The sequence below is a fragment of the Gavia stellata genome, chromosome 5 (assembly GCF_030936135.1).
Source record: "Gavia stellata isolate bGavSte3 chromosome 5, bGavSte3.hap2, whole genome shotgun sequence".
In the NCBI taxonomy this organism is placed as follows: domain Eukaryota; kingdom Metazoa; phylum Chordata; class Aves; order Gaviiformes; family Gaviidae; genus Gavia; species Gavia stellata.
In genome coordinates this window covers 20,099,786-20,115,007 of record NC_082598.1, presented here as the reverse complement: position 1 = coordinate 20,115,007, position 15,222 = coordinate 20,099,786, and the positions used below count along the sequence as shown (strand labels likewise).

Here is a 15,222-nt window from a genome sequence, read left to right as displayed (position 1 = left end):
AGGGACATAGCGGAGCGAGTTCCTGAGAGCAGACAGCACTTCTTCTGACCTCAGCGGAGATCAAAGGTGCTCATCTCCTCCTGATTCACTGAGCCTGTGTGATGCACAGGTTGGATGCCAGTCTGAAACATGAACTTCTCCGGTGACAGTGCTGAAACCGTGAAAGAGCCTGCATTTCGCCATAGCTTTGCTTCTCCCCAGTGCTGTCAACACCAAGACTCAGGTTGCGATAGCAAAGCAGAAAGCTGCTGCTTCAGTGATTATTGCTCAGACATTGATGTACCCGACCATCTCTCCCTCCGCATCTCCCCTCAGCACCATTTCTGCTGTATCTAATAATTGTGTTTCTTTATAAACAGTAATTTAGGCCAATTAGGAGCAATAGCATAGTTAAACCTCTAAAAGGTTATCTCGCAATGTCATTTTCTTGACTAATGTGTTCCTGCTGCCATGTCGTTTGTGAATAGACATGTGTTAGCCAGCTAGTGTGCTTCATCTGTGGTGACTTTGATTTATTTGCTCTGTAAATTGGGACTGAAGCAATAATGGAAAGTGACATTAATTGTTTAACAGAGTCCTCTTTGTCACATCCTGTGCTTTCTCTGGGGTGTTTGAATGTTGAAACTTGTACAAAACTAATTGAAATTGCTGTGATGAGGACCAGTGTCCACTCAACTTTCTGTTCTTGAATGTCAGTGCACTTGAATGTCTGTTTAAAGCATGAGAGCTGAGCAGCTAACAGCAAATATCAGGGTTTCTTCTGGCATGCTATTATTAAAGAAGGCATTCCCTGTTAGAAATAGTAACACTTCTAGCTTTGTTGTCAGTTTTATAAGCTGCAAGGCTCAGTAAGGGGGGCAGTGGTGCGCCCCACCAACTACACTTGCTGGAGAAGTTCCTGGTGTGGGGCTGGGGGCAGGCAGCCAGACCCCTCCGCAGCCACCTCGGGGCGGAGGGCTGGCTCTCACCACCATTCATCCCACCACTTGCAAGGGGTTTGAAACACCGTTGGAAAAAAAGTTAGCGCTTCATTAAATTGCAAAGCGCTTTAGCGCTTTTTCACCTGATAACACCTTTTCATAGTGACACTGTAATTTTCCTCTTTGCCTCTCAAAAAGTGGCTGTGAAAAGCTGCTTTTGGAGTGCGGTTTTATTCGCAAGGGGTCTTCCCTCTGCGTATTTCCATCCTCTGCACACTGAATTATCACGGCACTGTGCATGTGTCTGCTTGGTATGATGGAAATCACCAGATACTGGGACTTAGACTCTTTTTCTCAGTGGCCAAGCCCCTTTTGGCCTTTTAAGTAAATGCTTCTCCTTAGCATCAGCTTTGCCTGAGTGTGTGTTTGTTTCTTGGGGATGATGCTGTAAGCACCAGAACAGTTTGTGTTCTGCTATAGCTTTCTAGCTCGAAGACAGAGCTTTGCTCTAAGAAGCCGTGAGGTGTGATTTGGCAGAGAAGCCTGGCAGGAGCAATTAGCTGTGTGGTTTACGAGCATCTCAGTTTGGAGTCTGGTAGATACAGTATTACTGAAAAAAGTCATGCTCAGGGGATACCCAGATTCATTTGATCTTGATTTTTTTTTCTTTTCTGAGGTGTTACTGGCAATGTTTTGTGTTAACTTCTAACACTATTTTTTTTTTTCAAAGGGAGAGCTTTTGTTTGTCTTACTGGTGTATTCCTTGCTAGTTCACTTTTAAACCATGAGATTTGAACTCAGCTGAAATCTCTTCACAGTGTGAACCTGGAGCGTGATGAACCACTCTGAAGCTGGTGAAAAACCTCCCCATTTGATATCCCTGGAATCAGTGAAAGGCTTTTAATTTATTTTAATAGCACTAGGGTCAGCCTAGGAATCCTAGATAATTGATCTGTCAAGATCAATTTCCAGTCTTTCTGAAAAATAAATATAATGATTTTTACACAATTCTATTCTTCAGAATCTCAGCACTCCAAAAATCTGTACCTTAATATACAGTAGGGACTATATTTCATAAAAAAATTGGAAGGCATTTAAATTTACTCAATTTGACAAAAAGAATTCTTGTTGCTGAAATAAGGTATTTAATATAAATTAACATTACAGCCACATCTGATTAGGAATTAATCTACTTTTTCTAATTGGAATCTGAATTAGATAAACGCATACAATAGTGGCATTGAGCACTCAAACGACATAACTCGAAAGGACAACTTCAAAGGCAACCTGCCTTTAAAAGAAAACCAAAGAGCCTGCCACCTACAATATGAGTCCCGATGGCCAATCTTACGCCAAAATGCTTAGGAATGAGAAGGTTTTTGCTTGGTTTTGGAGCAACGTTTTCCAGAAGTACGGAAGGGAAAACTTTTCTCTCTTACACCAGGCCACGTATGTGAACAAGGTTTTCCAAATTTCACTGGTGATTCATTTGTCTTCTGATTAGCTGTCTTATTCTCTGATTCTTGTAATTTTGTCAGGTCAATTAGCTGATGCTCAGCGTTGAAAAGAGAAAGAAAGAGACAGCCTGGGCTGACACCATCATTAGGTGTCAGCAGCTTAGGCACATCCTGTAATACAATCCCTGGGTGATTACTTCTTGTTGTTAACACTGGATAAGAAAAAAGAATTGTGGAAGAAAAGTAAACTAGAGCAATGCAGTGTGAGTGCAAAGAGATTTCTCTTGAACACAGAGATGAATAATTTTATTGAGCTTAATTACATCTTCCGAGACGCTGTTGCAGGTTATTGTTTCAAGGGCTTTAACTGTGTTTTGACTGCTTTTTCACATACAGAGGCATCGTTTTCTCACCTGGTTCTCATCCCTTCTCACCTAGTTCTGCTTTTTGTTTTGTCCCCTCCCACAGAAGATAGATGAAGAGAGTGAGGCAAACTTGCTAGCTGTTCTCACTGAAACGCTGGACAGCATCCCTGTGGATGAGGATGGATTGCCTTCATTTGATGCACTGACAGATGGAGATGTGACCAATGAAAATGCCGCTAGCCCTTCCCCAATGCCCGACGGCACCCCTCCAACTCAGGAGGCAGAAGAGCCGTCTCTAGTAAGAACCCTTCCTACTGTTTAACAGGAATTGGATGTGCCTCTGGCTACCCGCTGCATGGGTATGATGTAGTCACAGTAAGGTCTGGATTTTTCATTTAGACTGGAAAGGAAAATCAAGTAAAGAACTGAAAATTAAGCGGGAAAAAAACCCCACCAAATAGCCATAGGATGTCTGATAAGGCAATCTATTAAAAAGTGTGTTGAAGAGATTGTTTTTGAGATTCTTGTGCTAATGGCTGACACTTTTGCTTATCACTCTGTTCAAATAAGTCAGGGTAATGATTTTTAATTCATATTTCATTTCTTGGGGGTCTTTTTCTATGTGTGTTTAGATGTCACTTTTGGTGATCTGTAAAGAAAGGCCCATTGAGTCTGGTGGGATGTGGGGCTGATTTTGTGCCTTTAACATTGATTTGACCGGTAAGCACCAGCTTAGTGCTAATCAGGGGAAAACCGAACCTTGGGTGAAGATGTGGGTGAAACCTTATATGCATTTTGCTCAGTAAAACCAGTTTGAGATGTGATTCTGTTTCTGCTGAAAGCGTCTTATCGGTGGCTCCTGCAGAAGCGGAGCCAGATACCTGCATCTTGATGCTGTATCCATTAGTCTGTTAAAGTTAACGTCTCTGTTTAGATCAGAGGTCTCCTCTGTCGAAGAGATCACCAAGAATTTCATTTTGCCATGGATTCAGAAATCCAAGACCCCCGTCCTTTCTGCTTGCCCCTCAGTATACTGCAGTAAGGGGAGCAGAAATATGCTGCCAAGCCAGAAGAAAATGAAGTCTGTTTGCTCTAGGGAATACCGAACCCTTCTTTCTATTTTATTGTACTTTGCTTGCTGAAATTGATATAGCTAACTTTAAGTAATTATGCAAAAATGTAGATAAGTCATTTTAATCCATAAAGATGCATAACTTTACTCTTTTCCTTCCACCTCCCTTTCCCTGATGTGTTTGTAGCTTAAGAAGCTCTTGCTGGCTCCAGCCAACACTCAGCTAAATTACAATGAATGCAGTGGTCTCAGCACACAAAACCAAGCAAACACTAATCACAGGATCAGAACAAGCCCTGTGGTTGTTAAGGTACAAACTTAATCTTTGTAATAAGGAAAAAAGAAACAAAAAAGAAAGAAAAAGTGTAACGAGGTCTTTTATGCTTTCAGTGACCAAGCAAGCAGTAGATCTATATGTATTGTATTAATCTGCCTACTATCTTGCAACTGCATTAAAAAAGAATATGAACAGATTATAGACTGGGTTCCAGAAAACCGCCTGAGCTCCTTTATGCTCTGAATATTTCATTTATGCTTTTTCTCTTGGCAGAGTTCAGTTGTAGTCCCACCGTCTGTTACTCTTGCCTACTTTATTGATACACAGAGTAGTAGGGGGTACGATAAAATTTGCTGATGGGCTGGTGTTGTTCATGAGTGACTCCAGGATGTGGGAGTGCCATTTTACCAGCTGTCTGAGCTAAGAAAAATGACACTGGATTCTTGGCAAAAGATGTATATCAGCCATTAATTGGATAGAATGGGGGCTCTGACATAATTCTGTTAGCAGGCAGTATTAAACAATGTTTGTCTTGCCGTTCACTGTAACTGAAAACGGAGCATTTAGGGGTACTTAAGAGAGTTGTGAATACTGGGCTCAAGCAATCAGCAGCAAATTAAGGTTTAAACCAGCTTATTTTTTTGTTCACAGTAAAGGCGCTGTAGGGTCTTGTTAGTTACATGTTGCTGAGTAGGAACATTGAAATGTAGGAGAAATGAAATAAAAAGCTGCATAAATGTCATTTAGGAATTTTAAATGTAATTTTCTTTCCTTGTTCTGCAAACAATTATTCACAGCTCATAGATCTAGTACACTTAGACTGAACACTTCATTGAAAATCTCATCTCTTCAGAAAACCTATATCCATTCTGATAAGGTTCAGCTCACTAATTTTAGCTTTATTTTATTTTATTTTATTTTATTTTATTTTATTTTATTATGCCCTGTTTTTAAGACTGAGAATTCATGGAGCAATAAAGCAAAGAGCATTTGTCAACAGCAAAAGCCTCAAAGACGCCCCTGCTCTGAACTTCTCAAATATCTGACTACGAATGATGACCCTCCTCAGACCAAACCAGCAGAGAACAGGAACAGCAGCAAAGAGAAATGCACCTCCAAAAGGAAGCCCCATCTCCAGTCTCAGACAAATCATCTGCAAGGTAGGTATGGGACCGCAGAACACAGCTTTTGTACCAGCAGTGACGCAGGGAAGCTGAAATACCGTGGTTGTGAATACTCTCGATACCTCTTGTGTTCTTTGGATTAGTACTGTAAATCCAGCATTTCTTCTGTGTAGGGAGATTTTTAAAGCAGTATAATGAAGTTAGAATTAGTTAGCTAGATTTAGCTTTTAAACAGTTTTAATCCTGTCTCTATTGCCCCCAGCCTCAGAAGAAGAATCTCAGGGGAAAAAAAGTTTAACAAATACCGCATGTTAGTATACCTAGCTAGCTGGAGGTACTTATTCACAGAGTAGTCTACCACTAAGACATCATCATACCCCTAAACAAGCTGGGCAGGCCAGTTCATTAGTGAGCTACTTTCTTTTTTGCTAGCGTAAAACTGAAGGCATTGTTAACCTGCCACATAGTCCTTAAGAGACAATAAATAGTGCTCTCACTGCTACAGAGAAAGCAATAAATGTGTCATTCCTGTTAAAGCTGGAATGCCGGTTTGTAATTTTATTTTGTAAATAGTTGAAAGTTTAGCCGCCATCCTGATCTTTCTCTCTTTTTAGATTCTTTATGGCCAAAACTAAACACTTGTGTTGACTTTTAGTATCCCCTGATGCATAAAGAACTGGTCTATATTACAAGTAGCTTCTATGACAGAGATGCAAGAACTTAAAGCCTCCTCTCTCGCTTTCTCTCCCCCTCCTCCCCTGCCTCTTTTCCCAAGATAAAAGAAAGCTGTAAAAGCTTACGAGCCCAAAGGGAGCTTTTTTAGAAGTTACTGTTACTTTAAAATACATCTATGTATATATATTGGCCTGGCATCTAGAAGGCCAGGTGCCTATTTCAGTCACATCACTGCAAATCCTGGATGACTCCACTAAAGTCAATGGAAGTTATCTGGCTGCAACAGAGATCAGGATATGACCTTAAATGTGTTGTTCTGGTATTTTTAAAGCAACAATTGTAAACTGTGTATGTTTTTTCTTCTTTTCCCCTCCCCTCTCCCTGCATTTTCATCCCCCATCAAATTTAATTTTTCACTCTTCACTAGGAAATATAAGCAAACTTAATAAAAATAATCTTCCCTTCCCACCACTAAATACCCTTCTCGCAGCTGTACATTCTGACAGCCTAAGTATAGTTTTCCCCATTATGGTCTCAAATTCTCTGAACAATGTTTCTTGTTAGAAAGAAGTCCAACTGCCCCTAAAGCTTATTGGATGCCAACTGCCACTCCTTCTGGATGGCTTCAGCAGTCTGCTTCACAGCAAAATCCAGACTGAACTGTACATGTAAAACCCGGGTCTCTTACCGTGATGGTACTGAAACATAGACCTACCAGAAGTTACAGGGGGCTTTATTAACACTGTTGGGTGTTAAGGTGATACGTGCTAAGGTATACCATGTAAAACATGCTATATGCACATGTATGGACATACGTAGATGTATGCGTACACACGTATAAATACAGATTACAAAATCTTCCTATTAAGATCAGAGCTGCATTTTTTCCCCAGCTGAGGCAGGTGTGTAGATTCAGTGCAAAGAAGCAGGGCACACTGGGTTGTGGAAACAGCACGGAAGGAGAGGTTAGGGAAGTCCAAAGGGACATATAGCTAACTTACCAGTGTTTAACTGTGAGTTTGGTGGTATTGCAGGTGAAATAGCAGGCAGAGAGAAATTACTCTCTTCTTTAATTCCTGCAGTTTAATTTACAGGCTTCTGAAATGTTTTTTCATCAAATTTGCCTCATACACCAATATATGACTTCAGTATCAATGGATTTGCATATAATGCAAATACAAGAATATAATGCTTTCAGCTTGGACATCAATTCATGCAGAATCAACCTTGCAAATTTAACTGATATTTGCAGACCTGCAGTCATTTGTTCATACATTTAATCAAAAGTACAAAAAAATTGGCTCCTTCTGTTTTAAAAAATAATCAGGGTCTGATATTTTCTTTCAAAGTTAGGGAAAGCTCACAAAGGATAAGTCAAACAGTATTTTCCTTTAGGGTTACTGTTGCAAACATATTGCAAACCCACGGGAATGTCCACAAACCCATTCATGCCAAAGATCATCTGTGGTTTTGCATTGAAATTTGCCCATGAGGAAACTTAGTTCTTTTGAACCTGAATGTTTTCAATTTACAGGGACAAGCAACTTCATGTGAACCCTTTTTAATAAGACAAAAACACATCACAGTAGACGTTGAAACTCTAATAAACAGGCACCATGGAAAATGATAGTGTCTTGGCTAAATATTTACACTATCAATAGCTGTATGTGAGGACAAATCCTTTGCAGGAATACTGTTTGGTCAAACCCTTGCCTAGCAATAAGAAAACCGATGGGTGTTTTGGTATGCGAATTTCTCAGTGGGAGAGCTCAATGATATCTGCCTAAAATGAATACATACGAGTGTGAGATAACAGCTTGGTTCTGTGCCCATCTCTGGCAGATTTGCAATGTGCCTCAGTGCTTCAGAATTGTATATATATATTCTGATGTGGGACTATTCTGTGGGACTAATGAGAGCTAGAATGAGACTTTTTAGAGGCTTAAATCGCTCTTACACATTCGACTTCCTTAGAAAGCCTGAATTGGGTAAGAGTACGTAGAATTTTATCCTCTAAAAAAAGTGGAAGCCTTTCTATAAAACTTCATGCCAGAGCCTTACTGTAAGGTCTGAGTTTTTTAAGCCAGTTTTACCTCTAGGTAGCCACTGGCAAACATTAGTATCCCTAAATGTATATAAAATACATGCAAAGATGTGTCAGGTTACATTCAGCCTTACTGCACCTGGTTTTATGCACAAATCAGCAACAGTGCTGGATCAGACAAATAACTTGTTGAGGTGTATCTCCTCACTCCGGTGGTGACTTCTGAGGAAGGTGACCCTGAGGTGAACACCTGAGCTTCCATTTCTATCTTTCATATGGGAAGGAGGAGAAACAATATGCAGCTCTTGAGAATTGAGTTAATTTTTTAAAAATCGTACTACTACTTCAGGAATGCTCTAGCGCTTATAAAAGTAATCAATTTGCATATGAAATCCTTTAATGTTGATGGGAGCTCCAAGCCTGGAATGAATACGAAATACGCAGTAGTGACACTCTGGACAAAAGATCTGCAGTGCAGGAGTGTTCAAGGGGAACATTTTGTCTTAAGTAATTAATTTGCAGAAGAGATCCCCTGCTGTTGTTCTTGGTACAATGCTCTCTGCATTTAAACATCAATCTAACTTCTGAAAAGTAAAATTTGCAAGTAATATTATTTTAATTTTAAACATTTTACTGACAATTAAAGGAATCATAGTTGTATTACAGTGTCCTAGTTCTTGGCTTACTTTGGGAAAATACAAGTTTGCATTAATAAAAGCTACAAATATTTGTATTTTTATAGCCAGAGCTTTGGTTTTTGCGTATGTTGGGATTGCAGTGCTGAGAGCTTCAACCCCGTTTTTAACCATCTGTGACTATGTCCATGGCTTGTCGTAGTTGGCAGGATAATTTGCAGAAATTTGGACTGTAACTGGTTGGACTCTGGCCTCATAGAAACGACCTATTCTCAGTGCTATATATAAAATTGTATATTGTAGAAGTAAAATTAACTGAATATTCATAAAGTTCTGTTACTTCGTAGTTATTCTGCTGCTCCTGTTTCCAAATAAAACGTGAACTGTAGTCTAAATTAACTCTAAGAGAAATAACATTTTCACAGTGTGTCCTGTAGAGTTCTTCATGGATTTTTAACAGGTACCACTCTTCTTCTGAAAGGTTCTTGGCATTTGGGTTGTGTACTTATTTCAGAGGTACAGTAATTGATGTAAATCATTGTTGAAATTTAGGTGCCAGTAATATGGAATCAGGATGAGTCTCCTTATTTAGCTGTCATCTAAGATACACTGAAATGGCTGTTGAACTACCAGAGCTAAGCCCTAACTGACTAACATGGGATTCCAGCACCAAAATAAAAAGAAATCTTTTTAGTTTATGTTACGGAGTGTTTAAATATTCCATAATTGTTTTCTTTTTCCCTTTAGCCAAACCAACAAGTTTATCACTTCCATTGACACCCGAGTCACCAAAGTAAGTACTAAAAAGTGCAAACATTTATAAAAGGGAGGGGGGTTCAATAGGTTTTGGCTACAGCAACTCCATTTCAGCTTGTTTTTATAAATGTGCCCTGTCTTCCAGTGATCCCAAGGGTTCCCCATTTGAGAACAAGACTATTGAACAAACCTTAAGTGTGGAACTCTCTGGAACTGCAGGTGAGAAATGGGGAGTGCTGGCTCTTCCTTTAAGCATGGCTCGTGTGTGTGTTTGTTCATTTTAATATACCACATGTGCACCGAGATCTCACAGAGGTCTCCAGTAGATTAACTTCAGTGCAGTTCAGCATTGACTTTTTATCCAGTTACCTGAGAAGGAATGTGTTTGAAAATATGGCTCCAAACCTACACAAGAGAGCATAATTTCTGAGAAAATATGAATGAAACCATTTATCTGTTATAATTCCCCATTTTCCCATAGATTTGTGTACTACTGAGCACCATTTTTCAAAGACAAACCCCACAGGACAGTGTAATAGATGTTACAGATGGAAAAGTTATGTCATCCAGTCTGTCTCCAGGCCGGTCTAGGGCTGTACGTGACTGAATGTTTCAGTGCTTTGTCAATTCTAGATTAATATGTCACAAATAACAGCTTTCTCCTCTACCACTGAAAAACTACTCCATAGCATAGAGGTAATGTTTTAAAACGGTATTCATTTTATATTCTTGCTTTCTCTTTATTTCTTCCGTTAGCACACTTCACACAACCTCCATTTATCCTCCTCCTCCTTTCAGATGCCTGGTGTTTATACCTTTTGAAGATCTGTAGATTTTTTATCATGTGCTGGTTTAGTTCATGCATCACCCATTGCGCTCATTTAATTCATCTGCTCTTCTTTCCGCTAAAGTCAATTCCTTCAGACTCAGATCTGTTTTATTGCTTTCCTCTGAACTCAGTTTTGCCTCTGTTCTCCTGAAGTGTCCAGAACTAAGCACAAGAGTACACTTTGAGCTCCACCTGAGCTATTGCCAAGACTTTTCTTTCTCAGTTGTGTAATATTGAAAAATAAGAGATGTACTTGGCATGTGTTTCTCTCAGGATAACAGTGGATTGTAAATTATGTGATCTCCAGCGTTTTGGGAGGCATTACAAAATATGTCTTCAGATACCGTAAAGCCGCTTGGTGCCCCTAAATTCAGTGGCAGCTTTACACAAGAGCAGGCCCAAGCACTAGGTTTGTGTATGTACTTTGGGCTTTTACCTCCCTACAACTATCATTTCACTTTTTCGGAAACTTCTTCATTAGTTCAGCATTAAAACATTCACACTTTCCTCTGCCATGTCCTGGAAACCTGCCCTCTCATGACAAAAGGAAGCATCGTTCTAATGCAACTTCTTTTGCAAAACCAACAGAAACACAGCAAAATTCACTGTATGCAGCAGGATAATCCCGTTCAGTGCCATAGGCCTGAAGCATGGAGAAGCCTCTTCTATCATTACTGGAGAGCAAATCTGCACGAGGGTGCCCATTTGTAAGCACCCTGGTAAGTCAGTGCTTAGTGCTGCCAACTGAAAGGGGCAGATGAGGTGACTACAGCAGAGTGGTACAAGCAGCCGTTGAAATCACTGAAGGGAACAGTGTTTTCTCCCAGCCGGAAAGTCAGCAGCCTGCTCTTCCCATCAGCTGACTAGACAGAAACTGGGAGTCAGTCTGACCCCTGGGTAGTCCTCTAGTATTGCCTCCATAAAGGTAACGGGAATGGTCTTGGTATTGCCAAAGTCATTCCACTCCATCAGCTGTGCACAGAGGAGGAAACAAAACAGCTCTTTAGTTGTCTCAGACAATATAACCAGGAGAACTAGCGCATTAAAATATGCATCAGAAGCTGTGAAACAGCACAACTGGATGAATATGTGAACAGGAACGTTGTACTATGAAAACATGATTTTTTTCCCCTCTGGAAGTAAACAGAGTCTAGCTAGAAAATAAACTGATGATAATTAGGAAGAATAAGAGTTGGTGGAGCATGTGTGGTCAGGGAGTTGGGGCAGTGTTACTAAGCAGCATACATGATGGTGGCTCCCGGATTTCCTGTTGCACTTGCTCTGGTCTTCACAGTGCCTGGTGAGGAGGTTTCAGGAGACGGTATTTCATCACTTAGTAGCTGTATTAATCTCTGCCTCCACATACACGTAGATTTTATTTTTATATTCATATATATGTATAAATCTATAAAAAGATGAGTGGTTGAGCATGTCTTTTTAACTCATTTGTATTGTAGTAGTGTCTTGTGTCATGAGTCTGCTTGTGCTGGAAGCAGACAAGTACATAACAGAAACAACCTCGAGTACTGAAGAACTTACAGCGTATGTGAGTAAATCATGGCAGAATTGGGACCCACTTCAGTAAAAAAAAAAAAAAACGGAAAAAAAAGGAAAAAAATAGTGGCAGTAGAGATTAATAATACCTTGGAGTTCTTTAGTGAGACCCTGGCAACTCCAAATTATATCCAGATAACCGCATTGCTCATTGTCCTTATATAGGGCAGCTTGCACTGTACAAGCACTATTTATTATAATTTAAATAGGAGTTGCCTTGATCTCACTGCCGAATTGAAAAGACCATTAGCAGTGCTGCTCGCACTATCGAAGCACAAAGTATTTTAATATAAATAGCAGCTCCCTTGATCTCTCTGCTGAAAACAACATTGGTTCCCTCACTGATGAATTAACTATAGAGTAAAAAAAAATAAATAAATAAAAGCATTTCCCTCATGAGCCATCAATCTTCATCACACGCACATTTTGGATTCATGTATCTAAAGTCAAACTGAAACCGTTCTCTTGCTAATGCTGTATCTTGCTTTACAGCAGATTTGTTAGTAGTCGTGAATGTAACTTTGTCCTCCCTAAAACTGTCAAAACATTGATTTGTCAAATTACAAGGAATAATTATTTTTTAAAAATGTTTCCAAGCCACATATAAGAATTCTTTGAATGCGCTTTAAATAAGTGGCTTATGATAGAGCAATAAGTCCATTGCTGTCTAAAATCCCAACTCCTGCAGCTCATTTCTAGTGCTATTGTAAGGAAAATGGACAAGAACATGATGATATGGCAGGAGTCCTAGGTGATGATAATGATGTAGTGGATGAAATTTCTGTGTAAGGCAAGTCTCATTCTGAGTAAGAGGCTTGCAAGAGGTCCTTCTCCCTTTGCTTCCACAGCTAGCTGCATTGCCAATGCCTTGCTAAGAGACCGTGGGTTTGAACCTCTATAATTGCTTCCAAGAACATGCGACGTTCTATGTCACTGGAAGACCTCTTTCCTCTTTGTTACCAGTCAGGTTGAGGGTGCACCTGCAGCCACAGGGACTAGGAGGATGACTCACCTTCTGGAGGTGGCTGTCTTTCTCTTGGTGATCAAGGGCTCCTCAATGATCGTCTTTTAGACTTTCTGCTGAACTTCTAAATGCCAGAAGTTAGATGGTGTGGCTCCCAAATAATGTTTGAAATTCAGCTCTCTCTGTTCTCTCAGTGTCTTTCTAAAGTTTCACTCCTAAATACTCAAAGCCATCATGTAAGTGCATGAAGTGAGTTTACACACTTAAGGCTCAGTCAGTAACTGGAAGGCTATTTCCACCCTCTCATCTACAACAGGTGCAAGTCTCTCATTTGCACACAGATCCCTGTACTTTACCTGAGCATAAAACTCACTGGTCTTGCTTGGGTGCAAAATTTGATTTCACCAAAAAGACGCCAGAAAAGGCTGTGTGAACACAATCAGCTTGAGTAGTGATTTGGAATTTGTGAGCTTCCTTGAGGATACTTATACCCTGCTATTTGCCCACCTCTAGATCTGTGTTACCTCTTAGTTGTCAGAACAAATACTTAAAATCTATCATATAAGAACTTGTTTGACCTCAGAATGATTTCTGATGAGATGTGAGATGCAGAGAGTTGTCCAGAGGGAATAAAATCTAGTAAATTATTTGATATTTTCAGGCGTCTGTGTTTATTCTCTGCAGCACTGACAACAGGATTAAACCGAATACTCAACAAGCATGTAGTTTTTTATTATATGATGGCTATTTAATTTTATTATATTTTCCTGGCTTCTGCAATCTTGTGCCACACAAAAGCTCTTCCGATTCTTTTACTGAATTGAGCTGTTACCTTGCGTTCAGTGTTTTAAGTGGCCTTAAATAATGTTTCCCTTGACAATCCATTTTCAAATTTAAAAGGTATAAAAGAATTCATTTTCAATGCCTCTCAGAAGCCCAGCGCACATGTAGAAAGGTTTCAGGTCTGCATTCCCCAAAAGACACTAATTCTCAGCCCCCTCAAAGCACAACAAACGTCATCAAACATTTAAACGCTAACGGTTACAGTAGAGTTTTAGAAAGATCGGTGTCTAGGTAAAACAGCATTGCAAATCAGTCCTGAAAAGTCGATGTCGCATTTTATGCAAAGGCACTCCCCTAGTTTCTGCTTATCAACCTAGCTGAGCTAAATGAGTTACTAAGGGGCTTTTTTTATTGGAGTTTTGGAATGTATCAAAAGTAGTTCGACTCTCCCAGAGACTTTCTTGAAAGAAGTCACTTGGCCAAGGCAGCAGAGTCGGCACACGTGCAAACACCTTTTGTTGCACAGACACGGGGAGGATGGTGCTGCTTCGGCAGCAGTGCTGGCAAATTGATGTACACTATTTTCAAGAACAAGATCACTGAGTGAGTTCGTAGTATATAGACAGAGCAAGGGAAAGTGCAAACGTACCATTTACCGAAGCCATTCAATTAAAGAAAAGTCCCTACAAAGAAAATGGTGTTATAGCATGTCATGAAAAAATACTTGCCTTTTACTTTAAAAAGAAAAAAGACTGTTTAAGGGGGATGATTGTAGAGTATGTACCACTTCTAACAGATTTGCTGTGCAGAAGTACATAAGTGTGAGTGATGTAGAGGTACTTGTTTATTATAGAGCACATTTCAATGCAGTAATCATAAATATTGCTAAGGTTGTGCTCTGTTGAAATATGACCTACATACTCTTGATTGTTTGTGTTACGTGATTTGTCTGACACCCATTACATTCTGGGTAATGGCAGCCATTTGTTGCTGTGCACAGCAGGCTCTTTTGACAAAAGAAAATAGGCAGCAATAAAAAAGCTATAGTCTGAATTACATTCTGCACAGTGCTGCACTGCTGAGAGTTTGTGCAAGTGTGTTAACAATGCTCTGAACTGCCTCTTGTCAGCCTTCAGCCTGTAATGGCCATCTGTCCTTCCATAAATCTGTCAAAACCTGCTAAGTTCAAGAGAGAGCACAGAATATACCTTGTACTGTCAATGCTAAAATGTACACATTGGTGGAGAAATCAGCGCGTACAAAATAATCCAACAGTTATAGAATATTGTAACAGCGTTGATGTGGGATCATGGCCCTCAGAGAAGATTACCAGGGATTAGCGTGAAGATGAGCAAGTGTGCAGCCAACTGGTTTTCTCAGAGTTCATGGTCTGGAGAGTGGTCGTGGGACACGCTGAAGGTGGACTCCGTAGCCGGGACATAAATTCAAAACTTCACTCCCTCCTCCATCCCCCGATGGAGGTTTGTTCGAAAGTTAAATGAACATTTTCCAACTTTTATCTGTTTCTACTTGCCTGTGCACTTCCTGCTTCTGCTGAAAACCAGGAAAAAAGCCAAAATGCCACGAGGAAGCCCTTTCTTAGGCTGTCCCCAGCACAGTTCTGCCAGCAAGAGAAGTGCCAGTAAATTTAGCTCAGTCTGTACTTTTGTGAGGGTTTTTTGGTAGAGTTTTTTTTTCCCCTCCTCTAAAGACTGTTGGACTCCTTGTCGGGCTTCTGGAAATCATTGGGCTCTGTGTTTAGCTTGC

At 40.1% G+C, this 15,222-nt stretch overlaps 1 protein-coding gene across 1 annotated transcript in view; it reads left to right on the top strand.

The window, feature by feature from the left end:
* PPARGC1A (PPARG coactivator 1 alpha) overlaps nucleotides 1–15,222 on the top strand; it is a 68,760-nt gene that overhangs the window by 32,150 nt on the left and 21,388 nt on the right. The window contains exons 3-7 of the mRNA XM_059817685.1: nucleotides 2,846–3,040; nucleotides 4,002–4,124; nucleotides 5,047–5,251; nucleotides 9,317–9,362; nucleotides 9,471–9,544. Of these exons, the coding sequence (XP_059673668.1) occupies nucleotides 2,846–3,040; nucleotides 4,002–4,124; nucleotides 5,047–5,251; nucleotides 9,317–9,362; nucleotides 9,471–9,544 (643 nt within the window). The remainder of the gene's footprint in view (nucleotides 1–2,845; nucleotides 3,041–4,001; nucleotides 4,125–5,046; nucleotides 5,252–9,316; nucleotides 9,363–9,470; nucleotides 9,545–15,222) is intronic.